General features: G+C 33.2%; 1 protein-coding gene across 2 annotated transcripts in view; it reads left to right on the top strand.

The window, feature by feature from the left end:
* The window catches only part of LOC118182606 (lachesin-like), a 171,956-nt gene that overhangs the window by 87,107 nt on the left and 58,586 nt on the right, over positions 1 to 26,263 (top strand). For both annotated transcript variants that reach the window (XM_085815902.1, XM_085815904.1), the window contains exons 4-5: positions 8,566 to 8,733; positions 20,135 to 20,263. In XM_085815902.1, coding sequence (XP_085672028.1) covers positions 8,566 to 8,733; positions 20,135 to 20,263 — 297 coding nt within the window. The remainder of the gene's footprint in view (positions 1 to 8,565; positions 8,734 to 20,134; positions 20,264 to 26,263) is intronic.

Consider the following 26,263-nt stretch of genomic DNA (forward strand, 5'->3'; position numbering starts at 1 on the left):
CCTCCCCCCACAATTTTAAAGTACAGAACCCCGGAAAGATGATTTCAAGGGTCTCCCACCTCTCTTACCTACCACCAACAGAATCTGGTATTCGAATCCGGACACTTCCGTACCGCAGTTAGAGTGACTAACCACTGGCTGGTTGGGCGACATTTTGTTTATTTATTTTCCTAAATATTTATAATTCAGCAGGTTTACTTAACACTAAATTTTTGCATTTCACGTATCTGTCAAAATCGTTTTTCATTTATCAGTCCCTCATTTATTAAACTATATGCATTCTCTATCTCCTGGTTTACCAAAATACTAGCGCATCTTTGATTACATGTTATTATATTCTGCTTACTTCATGTACATGTATGTATATAGTGTCATATTTAAAGATATTATTAAAAGTCTGCTCTCATAAAAATCTTCCGGCTTAGAATACTTGTATTTTGCTACAGCTTTAATGAAGTACATATATGTGCAACTTGAAATATGTTCAAGTAATTAAGATCATATATTAAACGTACATAAATCCCGGTATAAAATACCTGGGTTACTGTGGCATTAAAATCAAGGAAAGACATATTCATCATGGCAATTTCGGGAAATTTACGCTTTCCTTAGCTAAACCCATTACTGGTCAGAAGGTTAACAGAATTTAATATCATAAAATATGAAGAAAGTAAGATTGAAAAAGACATTCTCAAAAACTTAAATTTCAGTGGAATTAAAAATACGTAGAAGCTCATATTAATATTCAGAAGGGAGATAGTTTAAAGGCTATATAGAGTTTATATCAAATACAACAAACAAAAATACAAAAAGAGAAATTGATACTAACAATTTTAAGGAATATTTCAATTTGAGTGTATGAAGAAACGTTAAAGTAACTGCATTGCGTTTACGTCATGCGTAGGCCATCGATAAACATATATCGAATTTTATATTAAACAAAATGTATAGATCTGGAAAAAGAAGAATATTCTAGTCTAGTCAGTGTTTAAACTGCCAATATTTGTCTAGTACCTTGTTATCATACATATTCCTAACTGTCTTTTTTCACTTACACGTAAATGTACTCTTACACTAAGTTTTTAAACTTTTCGAAGGCTGTTTTAATTTTTAAATCATTTTAGCAAACATGAAATCAAAATTCCAGACATTTATTTCTTGGCTTCAAGAGCATGAACTCCGATCAAAGCAACAATATTTTAAGTATAACACTATGTGATTGATAACTTCCGAATCTACTTTAGACTGCATAGCAAATGAGTATTCAAAAATAACTTATCTGTATACACTACACCATCATTTATATCCTTTTCGTGAATACTAAAATCCCAATAACGTTTTATTCTTTTAAAGCGATTGCATTCTGAGCGATCTGTTTCAAAGCAAGACATCATTATGTAACATTTTATATGACACTTAACGGACGTTTAAGATAAAAACATAATAAATGCACTGCGTGTTACATTACGTCTAGCAAAAGTTTCATCTGCATAAAAAGCACATTTTTTTTTAAACCCATTTATTTTAAATTTAAATGTGATGCCTAAAGTCAAAAGCGCTTCCATTCAAGAGAAACAGTGTACGAACTCGTATATTCATATGCGTTTCAAACTTAGTAGTTTCTACCTAGAAACTTTAATTTCTGTTTTGTTTCAAGCTAGTCATTTTTGTTTCATTTTTAAAAAACGTTTTCAAATTTTTATTATTCTTTCTTCAAATAGAAACACATTTTATACGTCCATCTTTATTTGTTTGATTCACTATGATTTTTGTATTGCGGCAAATGTATGCATGAGCTGCCATGAACAAAAGCCAAAATGTAATATTTCTTTCCTTTTATTACTGTTACATGTTCTTGGATAGTGATAGTCATTCACCATGCACGCTACTGGTTTAATAAGAATGAAGATAAAAGCGTATAATTCTGAAATGTATCCAGTGCGACAAGGAACAGGATAGAACAATGCAACTGGAAGCTAAAAGTTTATATGATTTGAAATAATAGAAGTGTTTACAAACAATTCTAAAATCTACCTATTAAAAATATGATTCTGGATCATAATGAAACAGTATGCGCAAGATTCAAATCTTATGATAATATGGGATGAAAATTATTTTACTAAAATGAAATTAAGTTTAATAGATCAGTTATGGATAAGATCAAGTAAGATAAATATCAAATAAAAATCTTGCATGTGTAAAGCAAGAATTTCTAATGAAAATTAAATGCACATGGCCTTTTAAAATTTTTTAAACTAACTTCAAAATTATCATGCTTTTGAAAATAGAAAAAGGTAAAAATGAAAGTCTCATCCAGTGAATTGAACTAAGGGCAGATTTACAAAATTAAAAAATACATCTCTAAAAAACTCAAATTTCTGAATAATCACATCCGCATAAGAGAATAGTCTTAGACTTATGGGAAGACTTACTGCGGCCAGCGGTTTTATTGCTCGGCAGCCGACTGTTTTGAAGCTTATAATTCAATTTATTTCGTTAATTGGAACTGGTATAAAATAGATTACTGCTTTGATCATTATTTAATGCATCTCATCTGTACTACATTTCCATTCCTCAGTCAGTGAATTTATGATGATGCAAAGTGTCTACACCACGCCATCTAAAGTTTAACACATTTTTCCACAGCAAAATGATTCCCAGAATTTCCTGTATTCTGATTTAGTGTTTTGAAGGATTTAATTTTGATCAGTTCTGTTTAAGTTTCTATTTTGATAGCCGGTCTGGGTCTGATAGTGTAGTGACATCCAAAATGTATATCATTCGCCTGTTATCTCTTCGTTTATTATTTTATACTCGTAGTTTTTTTGCTAGACTCATTTACTCTAGCGAATTTCCAAATTTTTAAAACTGAATTTCTGAAAATCCAGGTTGCCAAATAGCGCTGTATCGCCAAATATTGTTACATTTTACTATTTTAACTCCTTACCTATAGATTATTAGTAGCTAAATCTTTCAATATTATGATTTGCTAGAAGAGTATATATATATATATATTATAAGCAAAGTTGTAAGTACAATACAAAAAGACCAATTTTGGTCAAAATTGTTTTGCGCAATATGCTGCAAAATTAAGGAAATGAGAAGAGAAATTGTAGTTATCTCGCCAAAATGTTACCAAAAGCTGTGGCTCCAAGAAAAAGTTCAACACAGTTTTAAAAGAACAATGACATTGAATGAGGTGAAATATTAGGCTACATGCGAAATAAAATGTAAATTATAAAACACAGTAAAAAAAAACTAATCGTTGGAAACAAGTTAAAGGCAAAAAATAAAACACAGTAAAAAACCAATCGATGGAGAGGCTAATGCCAGCTTTTTTTAAGGTATTTTTAATTACTTTTTGAGGACTGAGGTTATTTTTCAAGATTGTCACGAAGTATAGTATTTCTTCTTGAAGGTGTTTTGATTCTTTTAATTCTAAGTAGCTGTGAATAGATTGTGTTTAGGATGACTCTTTTGGAAATATTTGAATTCCAGTTGGTTAATTTTAGTTTTGAAAAATTGAATTCTCTTCTTTTGTTGTAAACTTTTAATAAATTCTAATCAATAATATGTAAATCAAGGTAGACTACATTATGTTGCACTGTATTTGTATTATTTAGTTTTAAGCATGTAGGGTAGATATTAGCAACTTCTACTTTGGTGTAGTTGTTAAAGGCAATGACATCCTATATATGTATATATTTTTTTCAGGTTGGAAAATTTCCTTGTCAGCAATTTTTTAAACCATTTCAATTTTAAAATTTGATAAATATTTACAATTAAGGAATAATTTTAAAACATTTATTAATTCAATAGCTCTAGTCTTTTTATTAAATGGTGGTATATGTTCTATATCCTCACATCTATTATTTGAATCTATACCTATATAAATTTTCATTGGAATCAGATCTTTTAGAATAGATACCATATTAAATCTCTATTTCGATTTAATTTTACATCTTTGCATAAAGAAATAATGTATATGTTTAAAAATTTTGGATTCTGTTCCTTCTCGTGTATTTCAAAGAGAATATTCCTAACTCTAAAGGAGATGCTATTTTGTAAAGGGACTGATAGATATAATCACACATAAGGATAAGTAGAATGTAACGATGTAGGTATACTTAAATAATAATTAAGGGGCAAATGATGCGAGGTTCATAAAGATGGTCTGAAACTTCGCACCTGCTTTGTACTAACAATGTTTTGAAATATCCAGGGACATATATTCTTTATAGTTGGTTGGTATATCAAGCCTCGAGAAAGCAGGACCATAGTTCAATTAAACTAAAATAGTACCCTATAATTTATGATCATCAAGCAAATATAATAAAATTAGAAGGTATGTACTTTTAGCTACCATTTTTTCTTTAAATGAGCAGATATTGTCGAAAAACTTGTACAATGAAATTATATGCCCTAATTAATAGAAAAATAGTGGCTTTATAAATTTTCTTATCTATTATTCTCGATATCAAAGAAAATAGTGTGTGTGTGTGTGTGTGTGTAATTATGGCAAAGCCTCGAGGGCTATCTGCCTAAGAGGAGGGATGCCTTCGTGGAGGACTTTCTAAAGGAAACTGGCTCGTATACACGTTACACATGGGGAAAACCACGAAAACACCCATGCAGCCAGTCCGTTCGCGGGATTCGAACCTCGGACCGAACTACCAGTGTTTAGCGACTTTACCGCTCGGCCGCTAGTGGGCCTCTCAAAGAAAATGGAAATAAATTATTATTGCTGAGATTTGAAACAAAGAACAAAAAAAAGACAGTCGGAGAAGAATGAAATAGCTTTATTTAATGTCAGTTTAGTCGAGTTCTTTCAATAACTGAACAATATGTGTTTGTGATGTTGGTCTTTCATTTAGTTGCAGCTGAAGAAAGCGATAGTAATCAATCGTTGAAAACACTTCTATAATTGACGCCAAATAATGGTTTAGTGGTGTATTTAATTATGACAAAGCTCACTAGGACTATCTGCCTAAGGGGAGGGATGCCTTCGTGGAGGACTTTCTAAGGGAAACTGGCTCATATACACGTTACACATGGGAAAAACCACGAAAACGCCCATTCAGCCAGCCCGTTCGTGGGATTCGAATCTCGGACCGAACTACCAGTGTTCAGTGACTTTACCGCTCATCCGCTGGTGGGCCGCAACGCCAAATAATGTCGTCTCAGTTTTATTCGTCGTGCCATTCTTTTCCTCACATAAGTCTTGTTTATAATACATCTCGCAGCTGCTGGAAATAGTATTTGGAAATCGCAAATATATTTACATATTTTATTTTTGATACTGCTTACTTGTACTGATTATTTCCAACACTTAATATGTAATTCGACCTTTGTATAATTAAAATGTATTCTTCTTCCGTTTAGTTCATATATAACAAGGAAATATAAGGTTAATACTCAAAGCTTTCTTATTTTGACATCAGAAATGAAAATTGTTGGACCTTTTAGCACACTGATATAAGTTGGAGTAGAATGTCTTCTTAAAACTCTGAAAAATCATAAAAAGTACTCCAGTTTGGAAATACAGAATACATTAAGTGGGACATAAATGATACTTACTGCAGCTAAGTGATAATAATTCGGTAGAGAATAAAAAACTGATTTTTTGTAATGAACTAAATTTTAACTGCATCTCTGTATATTTTTACAAACGCAAGAGGTAGGTAACACATTTATACAATTCCTTTCCATCTGGTCTTCAGTTACGTAAGTTTAACTATTCTTACATAGAGATTCTATAATGCGTACTAAAGGACAGGCGTGCTAAAAAAAAAACTCCGAATTGAGAGACATTCTTCTTTAAACATTTTACGATATGGCATCCAGCAAAGCATTTTAGGCAGGTTTTGGGATATCTGTATCTGTATATGCTGTGAGAGAAAGCGGTATAGATATAAGTTTATTCTATATATCTCTTTTCTTAACCATGCTAAATTTATTGTATACGTGAGGATTTTATAGTCAAAGCATTCCGACGAATTCTTTAGTAGTGCTTTAGGTCAAAATGGCCGCCATGCTACGGCCTAATAAACGTGAAACTTTATTTTATGACTCAACTGCAGAAAGGAGAAAGAACATAAAATTTGGCACTAACGTTCCTTTTTGTGCGGCGAGAGTTTCGACTTGTAGAATTTCATTTTATTCTTTACTTATTTCCTTCTTTGTCTGTGTTTTTTTGGGAATTTAAACCATTTGTTTCGACAAACAAAAGTTTCCCCTTTACTATCTCAAAAAGGTTCTTCAAGGAGGAATAATGTTTACTTTTAGGTCGTTTTTTAAGGATACTGAAGTCATTTGGATCTGGAAGTTAGGAATTCTCTTTAGAGGTGTCGAATTATCGTTTACACACTGCGCCTTGGAAAAAATATCGAAATAACTTATAGTTGTAAGATCCTTCCAAGCATTTGTTTAAATCGTATAAAAAGAGTTATAGTATTTTATTCTACTAAATATTATCGAAAGAGTTTGTCTAAATTTATGTATTTATTTTTTCAGTTTATTAACAGACGGATCTTGCAAGATATTTTCATGCAGCATTACAAATAAAAAGATTGATGTTAGGCTCTGTTAGTTTAAAGAGCCGTTATTACTGAGGATGTTGCAAAAAACAAAGAAGATTTTACACACACACACATATATATTTTATTTTTTATTATTATTACATTTATTCATTCAAAGTGACCCTATATAAAACTAGTCGACTATGTGAGAAATAAGATTCATTATTTGGGATGCCTAAAGTTATATTCCTAGTAAATGTTTAATCTATAAATGATTTGACAAGTGTACTTGTATAGTCACTTGGCACAATATTGAGATTAAATTTATAAAAAATTAATTTATAAAAATCAAACGCCCTTTCATTTCGTTTGACGTCTACATTGAAATGTCCCATCATAACAACAGGGACATCTGGTACCTACAGTAAAAAACATAAAAACACGAAATACAAACTTGATCGATCAATAAAGTAGTCTCAGAATATTTAATCAATGCACTAATCAAAAACATCTTCAAATCTCCTGAAACAACAGTTGGATAAATATATACCGATGCTAGAATAGATCTTGGCTGCCCATTAAAAATTACATGAAATATACAAATACCGCTTGCATCTGAATCCTGCATTCCCTTGCGCTGTTTAATAGTAAATTCTGTTGGTACGCAATCTGCTACGTTCTTCAAATTTCTATAAAATTCAAAACCACTGGTTTGGTGAAATAAAATAAAGTACAGCAAACACTCCCCCTCCCCCGAACAAACTGACTGTCTGCGCGGGATTGTCTGCCAGACGACCTTGACACTCACACTCGGTCAAGTATACACACGGGGCTTTGACGTCACTAAATTTTCGCTATTTTTGACGTGTTACTGTGTGTATACACTTTGCCCAGTTTAATTCTTTTTTCTGTTTCCTAACTTGAGTTTTCAACTGTCTAATGTTGTTAATTTAGAAGTCAAACAACAAAAAATAGCGTAATATTTTTCAAATTTTCACAGGACTAGTTTCCATGGTTTTACCGAACCATCATCCTCAGTTGCAAAAGCGCAAATGAACGAGATAAAATTTTTGCGCTTTTGCAGCTGAGGATCATGGTTCGGTAAAACCATCGAAACTAGTCCTGTGAAAATTTTAAAAATTATTATGCTGATTTTTGTTGTTTGACTTTTAAATTAATATTTGTTCAGCGTGTTATTGTTACCTTAATTATCTAATGATGTATTCAAATTGATTGTAACTTATGCAGTTTTCAAGATAATAAGTATTTGCGCACATCTCAGAGAGGGATCTCAACATTTGCTTCATCAGACCATTATAGAGGAACGTAATCCTACGTTAAAAAATAGTAATCAAATGCACAGTGCAGTATATATGCAAAATAATATGATATATTTAAAGTTCATTGCTTAATCAAACTTTATACAGTAACACAGGGAAGTTTGGCAACTCTCCGCAAATCTTAATGAGCAGGTATTGGAAAAAAATCTGGAAAACGAACTCTAGTTTAAAATTGCACTTAAAAGAATCCGTAAATTAATCCGGCTCAAGAAACTTTTTAAACTAAACACACTTATGCTTTTGCTAAATTAAAAAAAAGAAGCTTAATTTCTTTCCTGTTATATTAATAATATATATCTATAGATTGATGCATTCATATATAACAGTAAAGCTAAAAAGTCATATGGGCGCCTTTACTTGATTGGCTTATGGTTGGAAAATTGTTTCAAGGATCGGAATCTAGTTTTTGTCATAGTTGATATCATCTATTTAGCAGATTTTAAAATGCCCATCTGTTTCTCATATTTATTTATAAATGTGTAGCTGTAATAGACGTAATACAATGATACATTGCTTAAGGAACTTAAATATATGAGAAGCAGTATATGTATTAAGTATATATTAAGGATTCATTCGTATGACATCATACAAACTTGTTATTCTTGTTTTTTCTCCAAATTTTTAATTGGGTAATATTAAGTCTTATTCTTGTTTTTTGATTATCAAGTTTTTAATTGGGTAATGTTAAGTGTTGTGAACTTTTCTAGTACCTCCACAGTTTATTCAATCCGAAAGAAGTACAGAAGTTCTAGCTCGCGAAGGGACCAATGTTACATTAAGCTGTGCCGTGACTGGTCATCCGCATCCTACAGTCACGTGGCAAAGAGAAGATGGACAAACATTTCACGCCGGAGCAGCGCACAACAAACATCAAAGTAAGACTGTAGTTTAATTCAGTTACTTTCATACATACAATATGTTATTTTACTGAATACATGATTGCAATTATAATAATGTCTTTGTTATGTGTGTAAAAGTGTCACTTCATCTCGTGTGTTTGAATCAGAAGTAAATTTAGATTCGCACTATAAAATAAGCAAGAAAGCAGATTTATAAAAACTTCTTTTTACTTAAGGTATTAAATGAATGAAATTAATAGACAGTGTCAAATGAAAGCGAGAAATGAAGGATCATATTAAAATTCCAACTCTTCATCAGAAAGTACAACAAAAATTAATGTCAAGTACACTGACTACCAATAAGTATTTGGACACCTATGCAAATGACGATATCTGCGGTCCTAAGGTACATCACGGACTCCGCCGGTATATATCGTGTAGGAAACAGCAGCAGTTCGGAGCTCTCTGATTTCGAGAGCTCCGTTTAGAAAGGTATAATTATCGGCTATCACAAATGTGGCCGATCCTTAAGGGACATATATAGCGATCTGAAGTACCCAAAATCGACAGTGGCCTATGTGATTAACAAGTGGAAGGTGAGCGGTGATTGTCGAAATGTGCCCCGAGTCGGCAGACCAACAAAACTGGGAGATAGAGACCGACGAGTGCGGTCCAGAGAAATTCGGAAGAACCGCACCCAACCGATAGCCCTCATCCGCGAAGAGTTTCAACAGGCATCCGGGAGTATTGTTTCAATGAATACCATCCGTAAGGAAGCACATCTGCTTGGTTTTCATGGTCGTGCTGCTGCCCATAAGCCTTTGATCACAAAGTCCAACCGCGCTGCTCGGTTAATGCGGTGCAAGGCACATCGAAATTGGACCGTAGATCAGTGGAAACGGACGAATCACCCTTTACCGTTCGGATGGCAGGGTGTGGGTCTGGCGTCTACCTGGAGAACGTCTCCTACCAGAATGCATTGTGGCAACAGTCAAGTTCGGCGGAGGTGGAATTATGGTCTGGGGGTGTTTCTCCTGGTATGGGCTGGGACCCTTGGTCCCCATTCATGGTAAGCTCAACTCCGATGCCTACTGTATTATTTTGGATGACAATGGGCTTTCTACCTTGTGGCAGTTTTACGAGTTGGAATCCTGTTACTTTCAGGACGACAATTCAGTTGTCATGTTTCGACGTTAATCAAGGCTTGGTATGGTGGCAATGGAGTTCATCGAATGGACTGGCCTGCCCATCGAATGGAGTCCAGACCTGAACCCTATCGAGAACCTCTGGGACGAGTTGCATCGCCGAATTCAGGGGTGCACTACCCGTGCAAAATCGGTGAAGGAACTTCTATGTCTTCTCCAAGGCGAGTGGAAGAAAATACCACTAGCTGTCATACAAAGACTTGTGGAAAGTATGCCCCAGAGGGTCCACGCTGTAATTACCTCTCGTATAGGCTCTACCAACTATTGATTTTGAATATAGTTAGTTTTTCTTTTCTATCACAGGTGTCCAAATACTTATTGGTAGTCAGTGTACCTCTTTTATGAGTCTAGTTCTGGAAGAATTTTTAAAAACTTTGGACAAATTAAGAAAATTGAAACCAATAATTAAAATTTGAAAGCTTTCAGATTATGTTATATTACGCCGAAAGGGGCGTTTTATTTACAGGGTGTGGTTCTGCGTGTAAATCACTATTTAACTAGACACTTACGAGTATCAAATCAAAGTTACATGTGCCCAATATTTGCTGGCCTAAAAAACGATATCTCGTTTTCATTATTCTCTTTATTAGGGTTATAACATTGCGTTATAACCCTAATAAAGAGAATAATAAAATGCTTCACTTACTCAAAAATACCGCATAAAGGCTACAGAGAACAAATTACTTTCTCAATCTCACTTTATTTAATTACTTAAGCAATGTCTGGATATATTATTAAATACATCATATTAATAACATAGCACACAAAAATATGTAAAAGGACTGCGTAGTCCTGTGAAAATAGAAGTCATCACTCCGTTATCTCGCTGGAAATTTCTCATCGTTTCGCATACACATTTCGGATTTTGCAGTACCCAGTTCTAGAGGACTATTCTTTTAAAATACATCATCTATTCCCAGGATATCTATGCTACGTGCAAGAGGATTCAATGGACACGACCTGAGCTGATAACCACGAGCTGATGACCCGATGACAATGGCAGCAATCTCTTGGGCAAAAACATATATTAACAAAATTATTCAAGATAGATTAATTTTCAGCATAATCACTTATGGATATTTCGTGTAATTGTTTTTTTCTGTTTCTTTCCTTTTCTACCATCTACGAGACGAATGCATTTACAAGTGTGCGAGCGATGCAAGGTTCGCAGCCCCGCATACTCCTTCGATCCGTAATCAGCAAAAAAATTGAAAACCTGTTTGGCGTGTATTTATGCACGTGGTAATTCTGCGATTTCGATTAATGTTATGATAGTGTCTATGATGACGAACTGCGTGGTGTGAGAAACTTCCGTTCTCACACAGGGAATTCAAAACGGGATCTGAAAAGTGATATACGCATTCAAATTCATTCGACGCAAATTACCGTTAGACATTGTAACGCCTTTGCATTGCTAAGCTACCAAGACAATACTAGTAAGAAATGTAAAGAAACCTCGCGCATAAAATATCCGTGTTTGAAGATGCACTCGACGTTCATGGAACGGTTTGAAATCGTTGAGTTTGTTAATCAAAAAGTTACATAAAGTTTTACAAAATATGAAATAGATAATAAAACAAATTCCATATTCTAAATTTGGGCTTCCAGATGCCTATACTCGAATGGAGTCCTACATTATACAAAATGCGATGTCTCTAGGTACCGTTGTATTTCACAGTACGAGAAACATGCGTACATTCACGCAGATTCTTCATTATTTAATTTCGTTAATTATAATGCAGAGCTCTAATAATTGGTGGCAAGAATTTGAAAGTAATTCAGATTTTTATAGTGAACCAACGCAACATGCCAAAACGATATTAATAGGGCAAATTTCTCCTTTCGGCTAAAAAGTTTCCTCCTCTTCCTTGTTATTTCTTACTGGTATTAGCTTTATTCTGTTTTACTGTGAATTGTATGCAAAATTTATAATATTCATACAGTATATAAAGTCTGTATTTTTATAATTTCCATACTTTTATGTATACTTCCATATTTCCATATATGTATGCAAGCATTTAAAGTAAGGTTTATAAGCAAATTATTTGGTTAATTTCACGCAAGTTTTATATATCATACTATTTTTTGTTCTTGATACAAACAAATGCATTCTTACTACTATATTACCTACATTAGGTTATTACTGGTATTTTTAATGTCTTTATATAACTGTCTTTTGTTTATTCTTTCTAAGTTTTGCTACTTCGCTTTGAATTTGAAAATATCGTTACAAAATGCCATTTTCCTCTCCGTTGTTGCCCTGTTGGCTTGTGGCAGATGTATTTTCAGCTATTACATTTAATTGATTCCTGTAAGAGATACGATGCCAGCTATCGTGATGTTACGGCGTCTTGCGTATAGCAACAGGAAGCGATCGTTTGCCATTGTGCTAATCCTCCGGCGTCCAGATCCTCGTCTTCTACAGGGGTTTTGATCTATTTGTTTACATTCCACAGCCTCTTGATGACACTACAATGCAAATTCAGCTCTCTAGAATTCAGCGAATTGTCTTGCACCAGCTTGCAACATCTTGACAGCTCTCCAACACATTGAATAGTACAAATGGTTCATGCTTTCCTGCTTCGGCTCTAAATAACGGTAGTACGAGAATTGACGCATTCTTTAATACTTCTGTGAGTATACTGGCACTCAGCAGGAGAAAAAGTCCTGCTCTTGCCAGTTCTTGTTTGAGTCCCGATTTGGGCCTGACGCGTGTTGAAATTCGCAAATAAAATTCTCCAGATGAGACAAATATCAGAGATTTCACGCATAAGGTCCGTCATGCCCCTTCTTAAGGCTTTGTGGTGCGACTGCTGGATTGCATTTTATGCTAATTTTGTTTTCCTTTTTGCGTTTGGCGATGCAACCACTAATTCATGCGTTATTTTCATATTTTAACCCATATTTCCTCATCGTCCTAAAAACAGGACAGCACAAATAAATTGTCTTTGTATAAAATCTTTGAAATAATTTAATTCAAATTAATGATAATTTATTATTTAAGACTCATTTAACTACATGTTTGTCTTTATCACAAGTTAAAATTAATTTAGGTATATTTTATTAATTTTTAAAACGAGGATTTTTGTAGATTTTTTTGGTTATATTTTTAACGGACAAATTAAAGTTTTGAGCTCCAAGGAAAACATACATATAAATTTACAGAGAAAATATTCCATATTTTTGTACCAGTAAAGTACAAAAAATTACCTAAAAGTTAAGCTTTCTTTAAATAAGTGCATGTTGAAAGTGTTGGAACAGGCTGTGTATGGAGAACTTCTAATGGTATCTTCTAATGGTTATTCCTGCAAAGGAAATAAAAACTATTGCCATATAATTTGTGTGCAAGAGCATATGCCATCATATACCACTAAAACTAGAGATAACTTCTTGGCCACCTTACTGCAATTAGAGTTCAACGTGTTTTCAACCAACCCAGTAACAAATTAGTTTCAGTTGATCATGCTTAACATTGACAGAACACTTTATAGGTCATAATGAAGCATAGCTGTTTTCGTCATTGGCAACATGGTGGTAATTTTTTTCTGAACGTCATAAACACATTTCTTAGGATAATTAGTTCAATAAATATCGAACTAAAATAGAGATTTATTTATATTAGAAGATAGAGACTTTTCTTTACATGGATTACCAGTCGCCAAAGTGCCAGATTTGGTAGTATCTGTCTACACATGTGCAGTATTTAATGCACAATGCAAAGGTGATTCCAAATTTCTTTAATTCAAAGTTCATGTGGGGAACCACGCACAACTTCTGCAAGGCACACATTAGATAATATTATGTAATACTGTTATTACATGTTTTTTTTTTTTCTTTTTTCTGTTGTGAAGTTTTATTGTGAGGCTATTCTCTAGTTAAGATTTCATGCCAACGTTTAATGTTTGAGGCTAAGGGCCACTGCCTGGTAAAATATCTAAACGTTTTATTTATGAATTACTTTGAAAAGAACATTTTTGTGAAAAATAAAAAAAAGAGTGCATTTAAATTACATATTGTGAGCTGAGATCGTGCTTGTGTTTTGTGTCGTGTTTTTGTCCTTATTCCGAGGTCTTTACTCGAATTCATGTAAATGAGAGTTAAATAAATTACACTAGTATCACAACGTGTCTTGTTGCAAGAAGTGCAAAGTTCGAACATACATCTTTCAAAAGAAAGTTGTTTGGGAGGGGTTTGTTTTATGCTATCCCAATTTTTCACAAATTTTGCTATTCAAATTAAGTAACACGTATGATTACTTTTAAAAATTTAGATTTGTTGTTAATATAAATATCGCTGTTCTCCTTAATACCTGAACAAAATTATGATCAATAACTAAAACAATTATTTTAAGGAATTCTGAAAACACAGTTATAAAATTGCTGTTTGTATTAAAGTATATAACGATCTCCTGAATAAATTTATTAAGTCAACAGGCATACTTGAAATTTTATTGGGTTTCTAAGCAATAATCTGCTTTATAGATGAAGATAAAGAATTAAATACAGCAAAACTAATCTGGAAGGTATTACTTTAATCTATTTTATTCAGTATAGGGATACTGCGTTTTCACAATCTTTCTTTCAGCAAAACCTAAAGTCTTTGAATATTCGAGTTTTACTACAGTTATTTAAAAACTTAGTTTACAAAATAGCTATCAGCTCGCTGCGTATCCGATGATATGTTTTTCTAAATGATTCAGAGGAAATGGTACTATTAGAGCATACTGTAAAACTCGTTCCTAGGCTTTTAAGAATGTGTTTTTAATAAGAAATCTAAATATTGCAAAGAGGATGGAAGATTTCTAAACGTCTTCAACTTAGGTCAAACACTTCTGGTTAGAACTCCACTTTTACCTCAGCTAATTGCTAAGTTTCAAAATGCTTTTACATTGAATCGAAAATAATAAAACACGAAATAATATATCAAGTTGTAATATATTAAAGAATATGCAAAAATTACATCTCTGAAAAAATAAATGATGAGAATAAACAAATACCAAATAAGATTAGACCGAATTTAATGAATTACGACAAAGCGTACGAGAGCTATTTCCTTAAGAAACAGATGCCTTTATACTATTATACTTACTTTTAAACGGGAGTTTGTTCTTATTTACGCAGCATATAATAAATTATAATCAAATTTTCCGTTATAAGACATTACGAGCTAAAGGTTTTTTTTTTTTTTTTTTTTTTACTTCCCAGTGGCGGGTATACGCCATTATAGGCGTTGGCCAGTAATAAGGCCGGAAGCAGTGGTCACTTTATGATGGAGATACCTTAAAGGTGAGTCTCCATTGCTTCCTATGACGAGACAGGTAATTTACATCCATGTCTTTCTCAGGATTCTAACCCGGGCACTTCGATATAGCAGCCATTAACCACTTTCCATGCCACCACCTTCATTATTGTTAGACTATCATTCCCGCCTCCTCTCCTTTGCAAAACTCGAAATATATATATGCATTTATTGAAATTTAAAGTTTCACTGTGTTTCGTAAATTAAACAAGAAAAAGTGTCGAACATGTTGATTTACCAAAACTTGAATAAAAGTAGTTTTTGGTAGTCATAAATGGAAACTATATATATTCTTTACAGATAAATAAAAGCAGACCGTATTCCCGCTCTAAACTTACGAAATCCCTCCAAGGTGGAAGTCCCTCCTGGTTTGAGATCTCTTGTCTATATAAAAGTTTTAAGCGTGGCGTTGTGTTTCACTCATTTTTTATTGAAATAATTGACGATCCCACCAGCGGCTAAGCGGTAAAATTGCTAAACACTGGTAGTTCCAACTTGGATTGATCCAGGCGAACGGCCTGGCTGCATGTCGTTTTCGTGGTTTTCCCACCGCATATACGAGTAAATTTCCGTTAGAAAGTCCTCCACGAAGGCATCCGTACCCTTAGGCAAATAGCCCTGGTGCGCTTTGCCATAATGAACAAAATCGAAACTGAAATAACTAACCTACGTATTATATTTCTATGTTTAAAACAGATTTGCCACAGGTGAAATGAGTTGCATCTTTCTAGAGAAAATTTGTTTGCACAGGTATTCTTATGACAAGGAAGATCCTAATAACAAATAAAAGACGTGTAGTTTTTAATAAAATATAAGGAAACGTAATAAATAGTCATAGCCCATCGTAAATCTGGCCCTCTGATAGAAAATAATAAGCTTTAAAGGATGTAACTTCAGTTTTAACTTGATATGATTTTTTTAAATTTTATTTGTTCCTCACGTTCCTAATCTGAAGAATGTGAACAATTTAGCAAATTATATTACATTTACATTTTGTAAACTTATTTTCATCATGTTTCTAACGTTCCAGTTGGCTGCAGAAATTTTATTGGGGAATATCTTCTACAATATGAGTTTTTATTCTACATTTTATTCCTCGGAGTTTTTTTGGATGACGGAAGTTTTTGACGGAAGTCGAGAAGAGACGGACGCAATGGTAAATATAGGGATCAAGGTTTAACCCTATCCATCATTTCTTTCTATCTTTCTACTTAACGTTTTTGGCAGCTTGCGTCATATTATCTGAATTGCAGCGTCAACGAGGAGATTCTGTGTGAGATATCACATGACGAGTTTTTAAAAGCCATTTAAAAACTTTTTTTCCCTTCCTTAAAATGATTAGTTTTTGTGCAAGTTGTTGAGGAGAAGTTTTTCTTTCACATTAAGGCTAAATACTTCATTAATAATGGAAATCTACTTTTATGAGTTATCAGCTTCCTGGCTTTAATATTTTCTTATGAATAAATTTATGATAAACATCTCAGCGCTTATACCCTTTTGTTAATGTTAGTTGATTTTAGAAATTTTAATATTAAATAACCTGAATGAGTCTTATCAAACAATCCATTATTTAAACAGGCATTTTTGTGTCATACGTTATTTAAGAGTTTGGAGATAGCTTGGGAATTTTTAGAAAAAGCAAAACAGATCCATATACAAACATGTTTTAGTTAAACTAATATCACTACGATTTTGCCACCTAAAAAGATCAAAAGATAAACGTGTAGAGCTGTAACAAAATTCAGCTGTTTCATTGTCCCAAATTACTTAATTTGGTTTGTAGATCAGGTGCAGGTTTAGCCTTTGTATCGAAACGTGCTGAAATTGAGCATTTATATTCTTGTATATATTTAATCATTTACATTTTTGATTTGGAGATATTATGCAATGAGTATTACATTTTTATGAGCCTAGTAAAACAAAAAGAAGCAAAATATTGCTTTAGACTTTCAAGGCAGATTTATGGTTATTAGCTAAAGTTACCATACCATACGTTTACAGTGGAACTGCGAAATTTAGATCCCATTATAATCTTTCCTTTTTATCCCTGGAATAAACTAAATACGAACTTATGATTAGAAATCATGCATACCTACTCATATTAAAATAACTAAAGAAATATGCTCTATTGTCACTTGAGAAAAAATGCGAGTGACGTTACAGTATACGGTGGGGCTGAAAACCTTGCGGCTTTCGGAATGTAATAACGAAATAAATACAAAGAACTCATTTCACTCGAAAATGATATCATGCAAATGTCGCCCTTCGACGCACTGCTGAAGTTGGTCCACGCACTGCTGAAGTTGGTCAGCAAAACTCCACACAACTACGCGGGCACAGACTGTACTGACAACGGATGGTGAGTTTAGCGGTAGTGTAGTGAAAAATGGAAAGCAAACAAAGGCTATCAGCTAAGGAGAGGGTTTCCTTCGTGGAGAGCTTTTGAAGATAAACTAGCTCGTATTTGTACTACAAGGGAAAAAAAAAAAAAAAAAAACACGAGAATTAATCATGCAGCTATTCTGTTCGCCTGAGATTTAACCTAGATCAAACTCGCAGTGTTCAGCGATTTTAACTACTCCGCGACGATATGATTAATGGACAATAACGATTCCGCGACAAATGATTAATTTTCTTGTGAAGGCAAAATGAGACACAGCAGTGCTTCAGAACTTTCCAGTAGGTTCATAAGCAGAACTAACCAGGTGTTTCAACAAGTTGAGATAATACTCAAGATAGATAGGAATTCAACAGAAGTATTGAAAAGGATGTTCCCAGAATTTCCGATATGTATACACCATGTGACTATCTCGGTGGCTTTATCTTTCTGCTTGCTTCTTCTTCTCAGGGGGTTACTTAAGTCGAGAGTATTACGTCGACAAAACCTGAACCTTAACTGATGACCGTCATTCAATGGGAAATAGCTACCATACGGAGACAAATGCTGAAACTTTTGCAGAACCACTCCAGCAATGTGTGGATGGATCTAGGAGCACAATGTTTGAAAGATGTCATATTAAAAAATCGGTGTCAATTTTATTTTTTCACAATAATGGTATACAGTAAACTCTAATGGCAAACATGGACCAAATATAGTTCTTTTTGTTCAATGTAATATTTAATTTTAAAAATTGTCATGTTTCACTTCGTCCCGTATCACCTTTTTCAGTTCGTCCCGTGTTTTTAATTCTAGAACAATAAAGCTGTGTGACTGCGATATTGACCCATTCTTTCACAGATTACATTTTCATGTTCATTTATTCTGAGTTCTTTCCATTTAAAGTTTTTTAAATGAATCGAATGAGTTGAAATTTCGATAGTGCTAAATCAGTACTTAATTGATTTTTAAGTTGCAAGTAAATCGTGAAAAGAAACGACAACTTCATTAATCAAAAATTTAATAATGATACTCTGCACAGTAGTTGTATGAACCTGATGCTCAGATATACTGTTTACACTTAACAGGGGGCTGAAGAAGGAGGGAGGACGGGATAATTTACTTTTGTTTTCACTTTATAAAATTATAATTTAGCTGTATATATTCAGTTCACCTTATTTAATTACAGTTTATAATTATTTCATAGATTACACATATTAAATTTAGCAAGTAATTTCTCCAGTTACCAAATCACTTACTGGTATTTACATATTATCACAACCCCTTAGCAGAAGTCGCCAGATTTTCAGAATGGGCCAAACTCCGGCAATTATGCGTATAATGATTCTTCAGGCAACCGTATTCATAACAATCCTTCAATTCAAGCAACGTCGCTATTTTCGCGTGCATTCTTTTTGTCGTATTCAAACGTCTTTTATAAACAAACAGTGGAATTTTATGCCTTAATTTAAAAATATGAAGTTGTAAAATTTCCAAGCGATGGGTAAAACTGGACTAACATTTCTTCAAGAATACAAAATTTTTTATGCAAAATCTCTAAAGGAAACAATGAGGTGATGTGTTTTGTAAATATCTGTGCACCCGAGGTTTGAACGATGTAAAGTCTCTGCAATTATCTGACCTTTTTATAAGCGAAAACAAATCACTGTAGATTCGAGGAGAAGAACAACGAAAAAAATGCAGAAAGGTTTGGAAAAGAAACCTTTTTTTTCACATAATTCTATTTGAATGATATATATAACTATTTTTTTAATGAAATCATCGATATGAATTATTTACTAATTTGCAGTACGGCTTACATTGCTTCATATGCTTACATTGTTACATATTTTACGAGACCTAACCTTCTGTTACCTAGAACTATATATCTATACACTTGAAGTTTGCTTGGATGATTAATTAATATGCAAAATGCCATATTTGTCATAAATTAAGTTCATTTTGTCAAGTCAAATCACTCATATTTCTCGCCAGGTGACATACGAAATTGGGAGAATTATGCTGTCTGTATGACCTTATCCGTTAGTTAGTATCAAGATTATTAATTGCATGTTACACAGCATATTTTACTAATGATTAATTTAACTTTTCCTTTCGGAACAACGCAGCCTAAACATTTCAAAAGTGAAATCCGAGATATTATAAGTTATTCAACCTCTACTAGCGCTCGAAATTGATCTTTCTACATCAATCGCAAGAGAACGAATCTTAATACTGCATAAATAAAGTCATTAATGCTACTTGTGATAATTGCATAATAATCAGCACTGGTGGTAATTAAATTAGTTAAAGCTAAAACTTCGAATAGTGTTTAACTTAAAATAACTACTTCAACAGATAACAAAACGTTATCTGCTCTACGACGAATTCTATAGTGATTCTTGTGAAGTATAAATACTGGACTCAGTTATGTGGCTTTATTCATAAACTGCTAAAGCATCCGATAGAGATCTTTATAATATTGTGTAAATAAATATTTTGGGGGTAAGTTCTTAAGCAAAATAATGCAAATAATATGTTGCTTTTATGATTACAGAAAATAGTTATGAAGGTGAAGAATTGACGATATCTAAAGTAAGTCGTCTTCATATGGGTACATATTTGTGCACAGCGGAAAACAGTGTACCGCCGCCAGTCTCCAGGAGAATACAGCTTTACGTACATTGTAAGTTCTCTTCACTATAAATCACATATCCTAGTATTTATTATCTTTAAGTCCTAGTTCCACTTATTCTTATGTAATGTGATAACATATATAATTTATTGTTCATATCTAGAAAGTTTACTATTTCTATAATTCTAACACTTTGCATTTCTGTGAGCCACTAGATAAAATGTAGGGTAAGCAGAAATGTGAGTTTTAGACATTAAGACAATAGAAAGCATTTTGTAATAATGAAAATGCAGTAATGTACGAACAATTTGGTAAGAAGTAGAAGAAGAAGCATTCGAACGGAATTTTCTTATGCGCCCTGCATTTAAGCATTCGCGAACCAACAGGAATTTCTGAAAAACATCCGAAACCAAACAAAGCGTTTTATATGATAACGTGTGGGGAAGGATCACTTTAATCCAACTGCTTAAAAATCTTGAACACCGAGATGGATGTGTCATTTGGTAATCATACGCAAACGTAGAAAGCTTTTACAATAATGCCAAATATATTCTTCTCAAAATCACGATATATTGGTACTTCTTCTCTCTTTGTTATTTATATCCTACTCCATCGCAATTCCAAAAGGCTTCACAATTAGAACGTGTGTAATTTGGAAGTACTGCTAGACAGAAGTACTGCTAATGTACCGAAACCAAATTTACGAAACAGGAATGTTTCATAAATTTTCACCTCGTAATTAGTCAGCAACAATTAGGAGTGTTACATCGAGTAACATGACTGCTATTATAGTTACTTGCTACTATGAGTATTAGTGCAATGACCCCAATAGAATTCGCCAAATTTTTAGAATGTGCCAGATTCTGGAACCTTGTGTATAAAAGATTTTCAGTTTTAAAATGCAGCGTCGTCATACTGCCTGCCTTTTTCATGCTACAAAGGTTTTTATGCAAAAAAATCGTGATATTTTTGCCTTAAATTTTAATTTTAAAATATGCACTTGTAGGATTTGTGGTAAGAAAGTATGGTAAAGTTCCTGAGGGAAAAATATATATTGTAGCAAAATTGATACATACAGTAGAGCAATGCTTTGAATTTATTCTTAAAGAGATCTCCCTGTAACTTCCACCAGAACGACAACAACAGGAAGAAAAACCGCTTGCAAGGAGGTTTATTATTTGATTATTATTTAGATAAATACTTAAACGTAAACTACTAAAAATATGTTTGTAATAGCATGTGTATATTTAATAAACACAAGTTTTTCTTCTCCACCTGTAAAAATCCATCAATCTGCGCCGTTGCTTACACTAATACTTAGGTGTCTGATATAATAACATTACAATAAACGTTAGGTTAAGTTTACACGAATCATGAAAAAGCACAGGAAAGATATATGCCTAAGGGCAACGATGTCTTAGGCAGATAGCCATTAATGCTACTTACATTAGCTACATTAATGCTTGTGGAGGGCTTTCTAGATGAAACTGGCTCATAGTCACATTCAAGATAGAAATGAACCATGAAACTCAATCATGCAGAGATCCTGCTCGCAGGAGATTGAACTACCGATTTTCAGGGGTTTTAACTACTCGACCACTACACAAAAGGGCAGAAACTTTACGTAAAATAAAGTGCAGGTTTCACTGATAATAACGGAAATATTCTGATAAAATTAAAAGGCGGCATAATACAAAAAAAAAAAAAAAAAAAAAAAGTTGATCTTTACATTACGGTAACTTGGCGATTTTTTGGCGAAAATTTGGCGACCAACTCTCCTACAGCAACCCTCTATTTTTTTTCCCCGCCGCCATTTTGTCTTCACGAAGTAAAGACATGTTTCTTTTCTTCTTATCTACTGAACACTTCTTCCAACAATCTACTAGCCGAATTACACTTATGCTAGAAATTTTATCAAACAAAACTGCTTAATCATGACAAATATTCACTGCAAAATTCAGAAAAAGTGCACAATACCATACACCTTACGCGTTTTTCAAAATAACACATACACATAAACCATGTACACGCCGACTTATTTTTACTTAAAAAAACATCCCAGAATTGCACAAAAATGGCATTGCGCACACTCTTCACTATATCCATGTACACTGCTTTTTTCTCATAAATTCGAAAAATTTCACAAAACTACATGACAATTTTCTCAATCTTTAAACCCGGTAAAAAGAACATATATGAAATTACCTGATCGCGAAAAAGTATTTACCCTTTACAAATATGAACATTTCCACATATAAAATAAATAAAATATCCAAAAGCTTTTACCTCTAAATCATCTATTACATTATACACGTCACCAACGAATTCATACATGAAGCATTACAAATATTTAGTATCAAATATTTAAATTATTTCCATGCACGTTTATTTCAACTTAAACGTAAACCAAATTCCTACAAGTATAAAATTCACAAAATAATTATCATTTCATTAAAATATAATTAAATTCAAAAACACCACTTAAAATATACATGAGCACATACATTCAATTAATAAAAATTACCTTACAATCCTAATTACTTTAAACTAAATCATTGCTAATAATAATTTTCCCAATAATACCAAATTCCTTTCCACCTTACATTTCCAACAATGCATAAAAATAATTAAAAATACTAACTTACCTAATCTCCTTCAGAATCTTCATTACGTGGCGGATACACTTTTCTTCATTCTCTTTCAGAATCTTTAAAATCATACTTATCTTTCAAAGCAAGATACCAGGTAAAATAAATAACATAATAAAACATGTTTATTTCTCTCTCACACAACCTTAAAAAACATTTCTTACTATCCTTTTCAATACCACTAAATACCCATTTCGAATTCACTTTACTTACGGCCATGGGATCCAAAAATTCACAAACACTATTTCACACAACACAGAATAAAGCCAAATACAAAATTTCCAGATTTTTTCCCGATTTCCCCCCTTTTCCGATTAAAGAACCGTAATTCGTCCATTAATATCACATGACATATCCCATGATCTCTCATTTCCCCCACACAAAATAATGCGTAATCGGAACTCAGTACTGCTCACATTATTACCAAAGTCCCAGGTAGTAACCTTTATCGCCTCCAAAATGTCGCCAAACTACCAGTTACCGTAATGTAAAGATAAACCAAAAAAAAAAAAAAAAATGTTTCAGCGAAAATACACCTCTTATAAGAGCAAGAGTTTTGCGGCAGAGTAAGATTCATAAAATATTATAAATATGTAAATTCTGAAAATACTAAATATTTACATTTTTAAAATTATTTTCATACCATTTAGTACAGAAACACAGCCAACAACAGCACTAGTAGTGTGATATTAAACCCAATGTATAGTCATCCTTGGGGTGGGTGTTCCAGTTTCCAGTACAATATGAGCGAAAGTTAACCTATAGGAACAGACTGGAGATTAAATTGGTGAATCTTAAAAAAAAAAAATAATTTTATTCCAAAGTCGAGCACGAGATCTCCGAATTACATGCTTGGTATGTTAATCACTGCATTTCAAATGCATCTTTAACTTCCTGTAAATAAAGCAAATTTACGTTATAGTACATATAAACTGAAGATTTAGTGATTGTTCGAAGATATTGAGTGCTTGGAAGGGAATCTAATGTGCTTTGAATTTCCCATATTTTCAATATAAGTAAATAATAAAAACTGTTTGAGAAACGCTTTATTTCATAAAACTGACGTCGCATAAATAGTTCAATGCTTACAAAAACGGAAACTATTTATTGCTTTCTTAAAAATATGCCGAACGTTAATAGCATTTCCTTTCGAAATGAGTTGAAAGAGTGTAGAATTGAATCATTTCTGTTTCTATGTAATTGGTTGACATCTACTTCCTGTCTGAGTCACTGCTACAGATAGTATCAAAATTCAAGTGCGAGAACCACTTATGTGGATTTCCTTATTTGTAAGCCTTGCACACTCAGCCTCCTCTTCTTTCGCTGCTTCCTATGGATTATGCTTCAAAAATCTTCAATTGGAAATCCTTTTTAGGCCTCTTAAATAATTCCTCTAATTTAAGAAACTCTTGTAGTGCGATTAAACATAATACCGGCTTTACTTTTATTTTATTTTTCGTCTACGGAATCAATTCTGAGTTACCCAACAACAAATTAGTGATATTTTAAAATTCTTATGTCCGAACATAAGAATGCATGTTCGGCAAGTTTTTTTTTTTTTTTTTGCTTGAGGTAATTTACTTAGCTTTAACCAAAGGTTAAATTTTAATTTCAATGAACTACTTCATCAACAGTCATTTAAATCCATTAATATATTGATTTGAAAAGTTAATGACTTCAAATAATAAATGCATAGTCCACCTAAAAATATTAGGATTATTTTTATAATAAATTTCAGCTTACTCACCTAACGATAAATGGTAGCATATATTACTATGACATTTAAACTAGTCTATCCTAAAATATCGTCAGCTTACGAACTTACTTTTCTGTAGATGTTTCCTTTAGTTTGCTCTATTGAACATCTGTAGTCATTGACTTAGCAAAATGTAGTAATAAAATTATTTTGTAATACAGGAGTTAATTTTTTTGGAAACCAGTGTAGTTGCAACTAATTCAGAGATTATGCGATTGTCAAAGATTTTAAATTAATAAATACATTTCTTATTATATCGTTTATCTATTCAGTATATCAATTATGCACAAACGCTCATATATAGGGTGGTGATAAAAAAATCTTTCCCGATATTTGAACCCCTAGCAATTGAAGGTATGCGCTCGAAATTGTGATAATTTAAAACAACGGAGCTCTCACGGTAAAGGTTACATTGAAAAATTCCAAAATGTTCGCACTGCAACATCCACTTTTTTTCTTGCGCAAATTAATCAGTGCATTGAAAGACCATAAAGAGTGTACACGTATAACAAAATTGCCGGCTTGAAAACTTTTGCAAAGAACATCATTTCATAGGACTAACAACAGAGAGGAGAGGGGAAAACACTTACTAGAATTCCCAAGTTTTCAACGTGTCCACCTTCGCCAGACGATAAGGCATTGCGTGCAGGTTACTAATATCAATGACGAACCTGACAAAGCAGGAGCAATCTGTACGACTTCACGTTTTATGGCGTCTTTCAACTCTTACAGTATGCTGTGAACCTGCATCAATCGTATTATGCACTGCCACGCCTAATTCAATAGGAACACATAGTCCGGATCGCGGTCTATCACATATGCATCTATTTTCTCATTTTTCGCAAACTCACATACAGTTTTTAACAGAATATATGCCTCATCTTAGCTGATGATTTCGCCAATATGATCGCTATTCTTCAACAGCATTTTCTACGTTCAGATAAAACAGCAGTAAGTGCCATCTTGTTAGCACGTTCGAACACCTGATTGAAGAAACCGTCATAGGTCATCATTCATATAAAAGGCTTGTAGCCTGTACAGGCCTTACCAGTCTAAAGTTCCTAGTATCTAATGGCATAAAGTAGAAAAAAATAGAAAATTCGGACAAGCGGAAAGTCTGGAACCGAACAGTCTCGCACAGAATGCGAGTTTCTCTATGAAAAAGAAGTGCGACGCCTCTGTGGCGCCATCTGTAGATTTGAGATGAAACTTCAGTAATGGCATATCTTTGAAGTGACGCTCCGGTGACGCCATCTGTTGATGTGAGTTGAAGCAAAAGCAACTGGCATATCTATGACATAACTTTGAAAAGTTAAATTTCCTTGAGATAGGGTAATTTATGTTTGTAATAAATACAATGAAAAGCATGAATAATATGGAGGAAGGTAAGAAAGCATTTTTCCTACAGATTTTTGCGCAAAACAGTTTCATCGGGACTCGAACCCGGCATGGAAAGGTTGAAGAAACAGTTTTCCCATACTGCTCAATTAAAGGTTTTCAATCAGCAATGGTTTGAACAACGTGTTCCGTGATTAGTGATTCTACTGTCTATCTACGTGAATTATGCAAAGTGTATCAATGCTCCGCCTCTCTTAACCGTTATTCTTCCTTTACAATGCGTTTTGTTAAAAACGTTTTTAGCCGGCA

This window comes from Stegodyphus dumicola, chromosome 4 (genome assembly GCF_044657685.1).
Source record: "Stegodyphus dumicola isolate Sdum_Otavi_A_Nest chromosome 4, ASM4465768v1".
NCBI classification, from domain to species: domain Eukaryota; kingdom Metazoa; phylum Arthropoda; class Arachnida; order Araneae; family Eresidae; genus Stegodyphus; species Stegodyphus dumicola.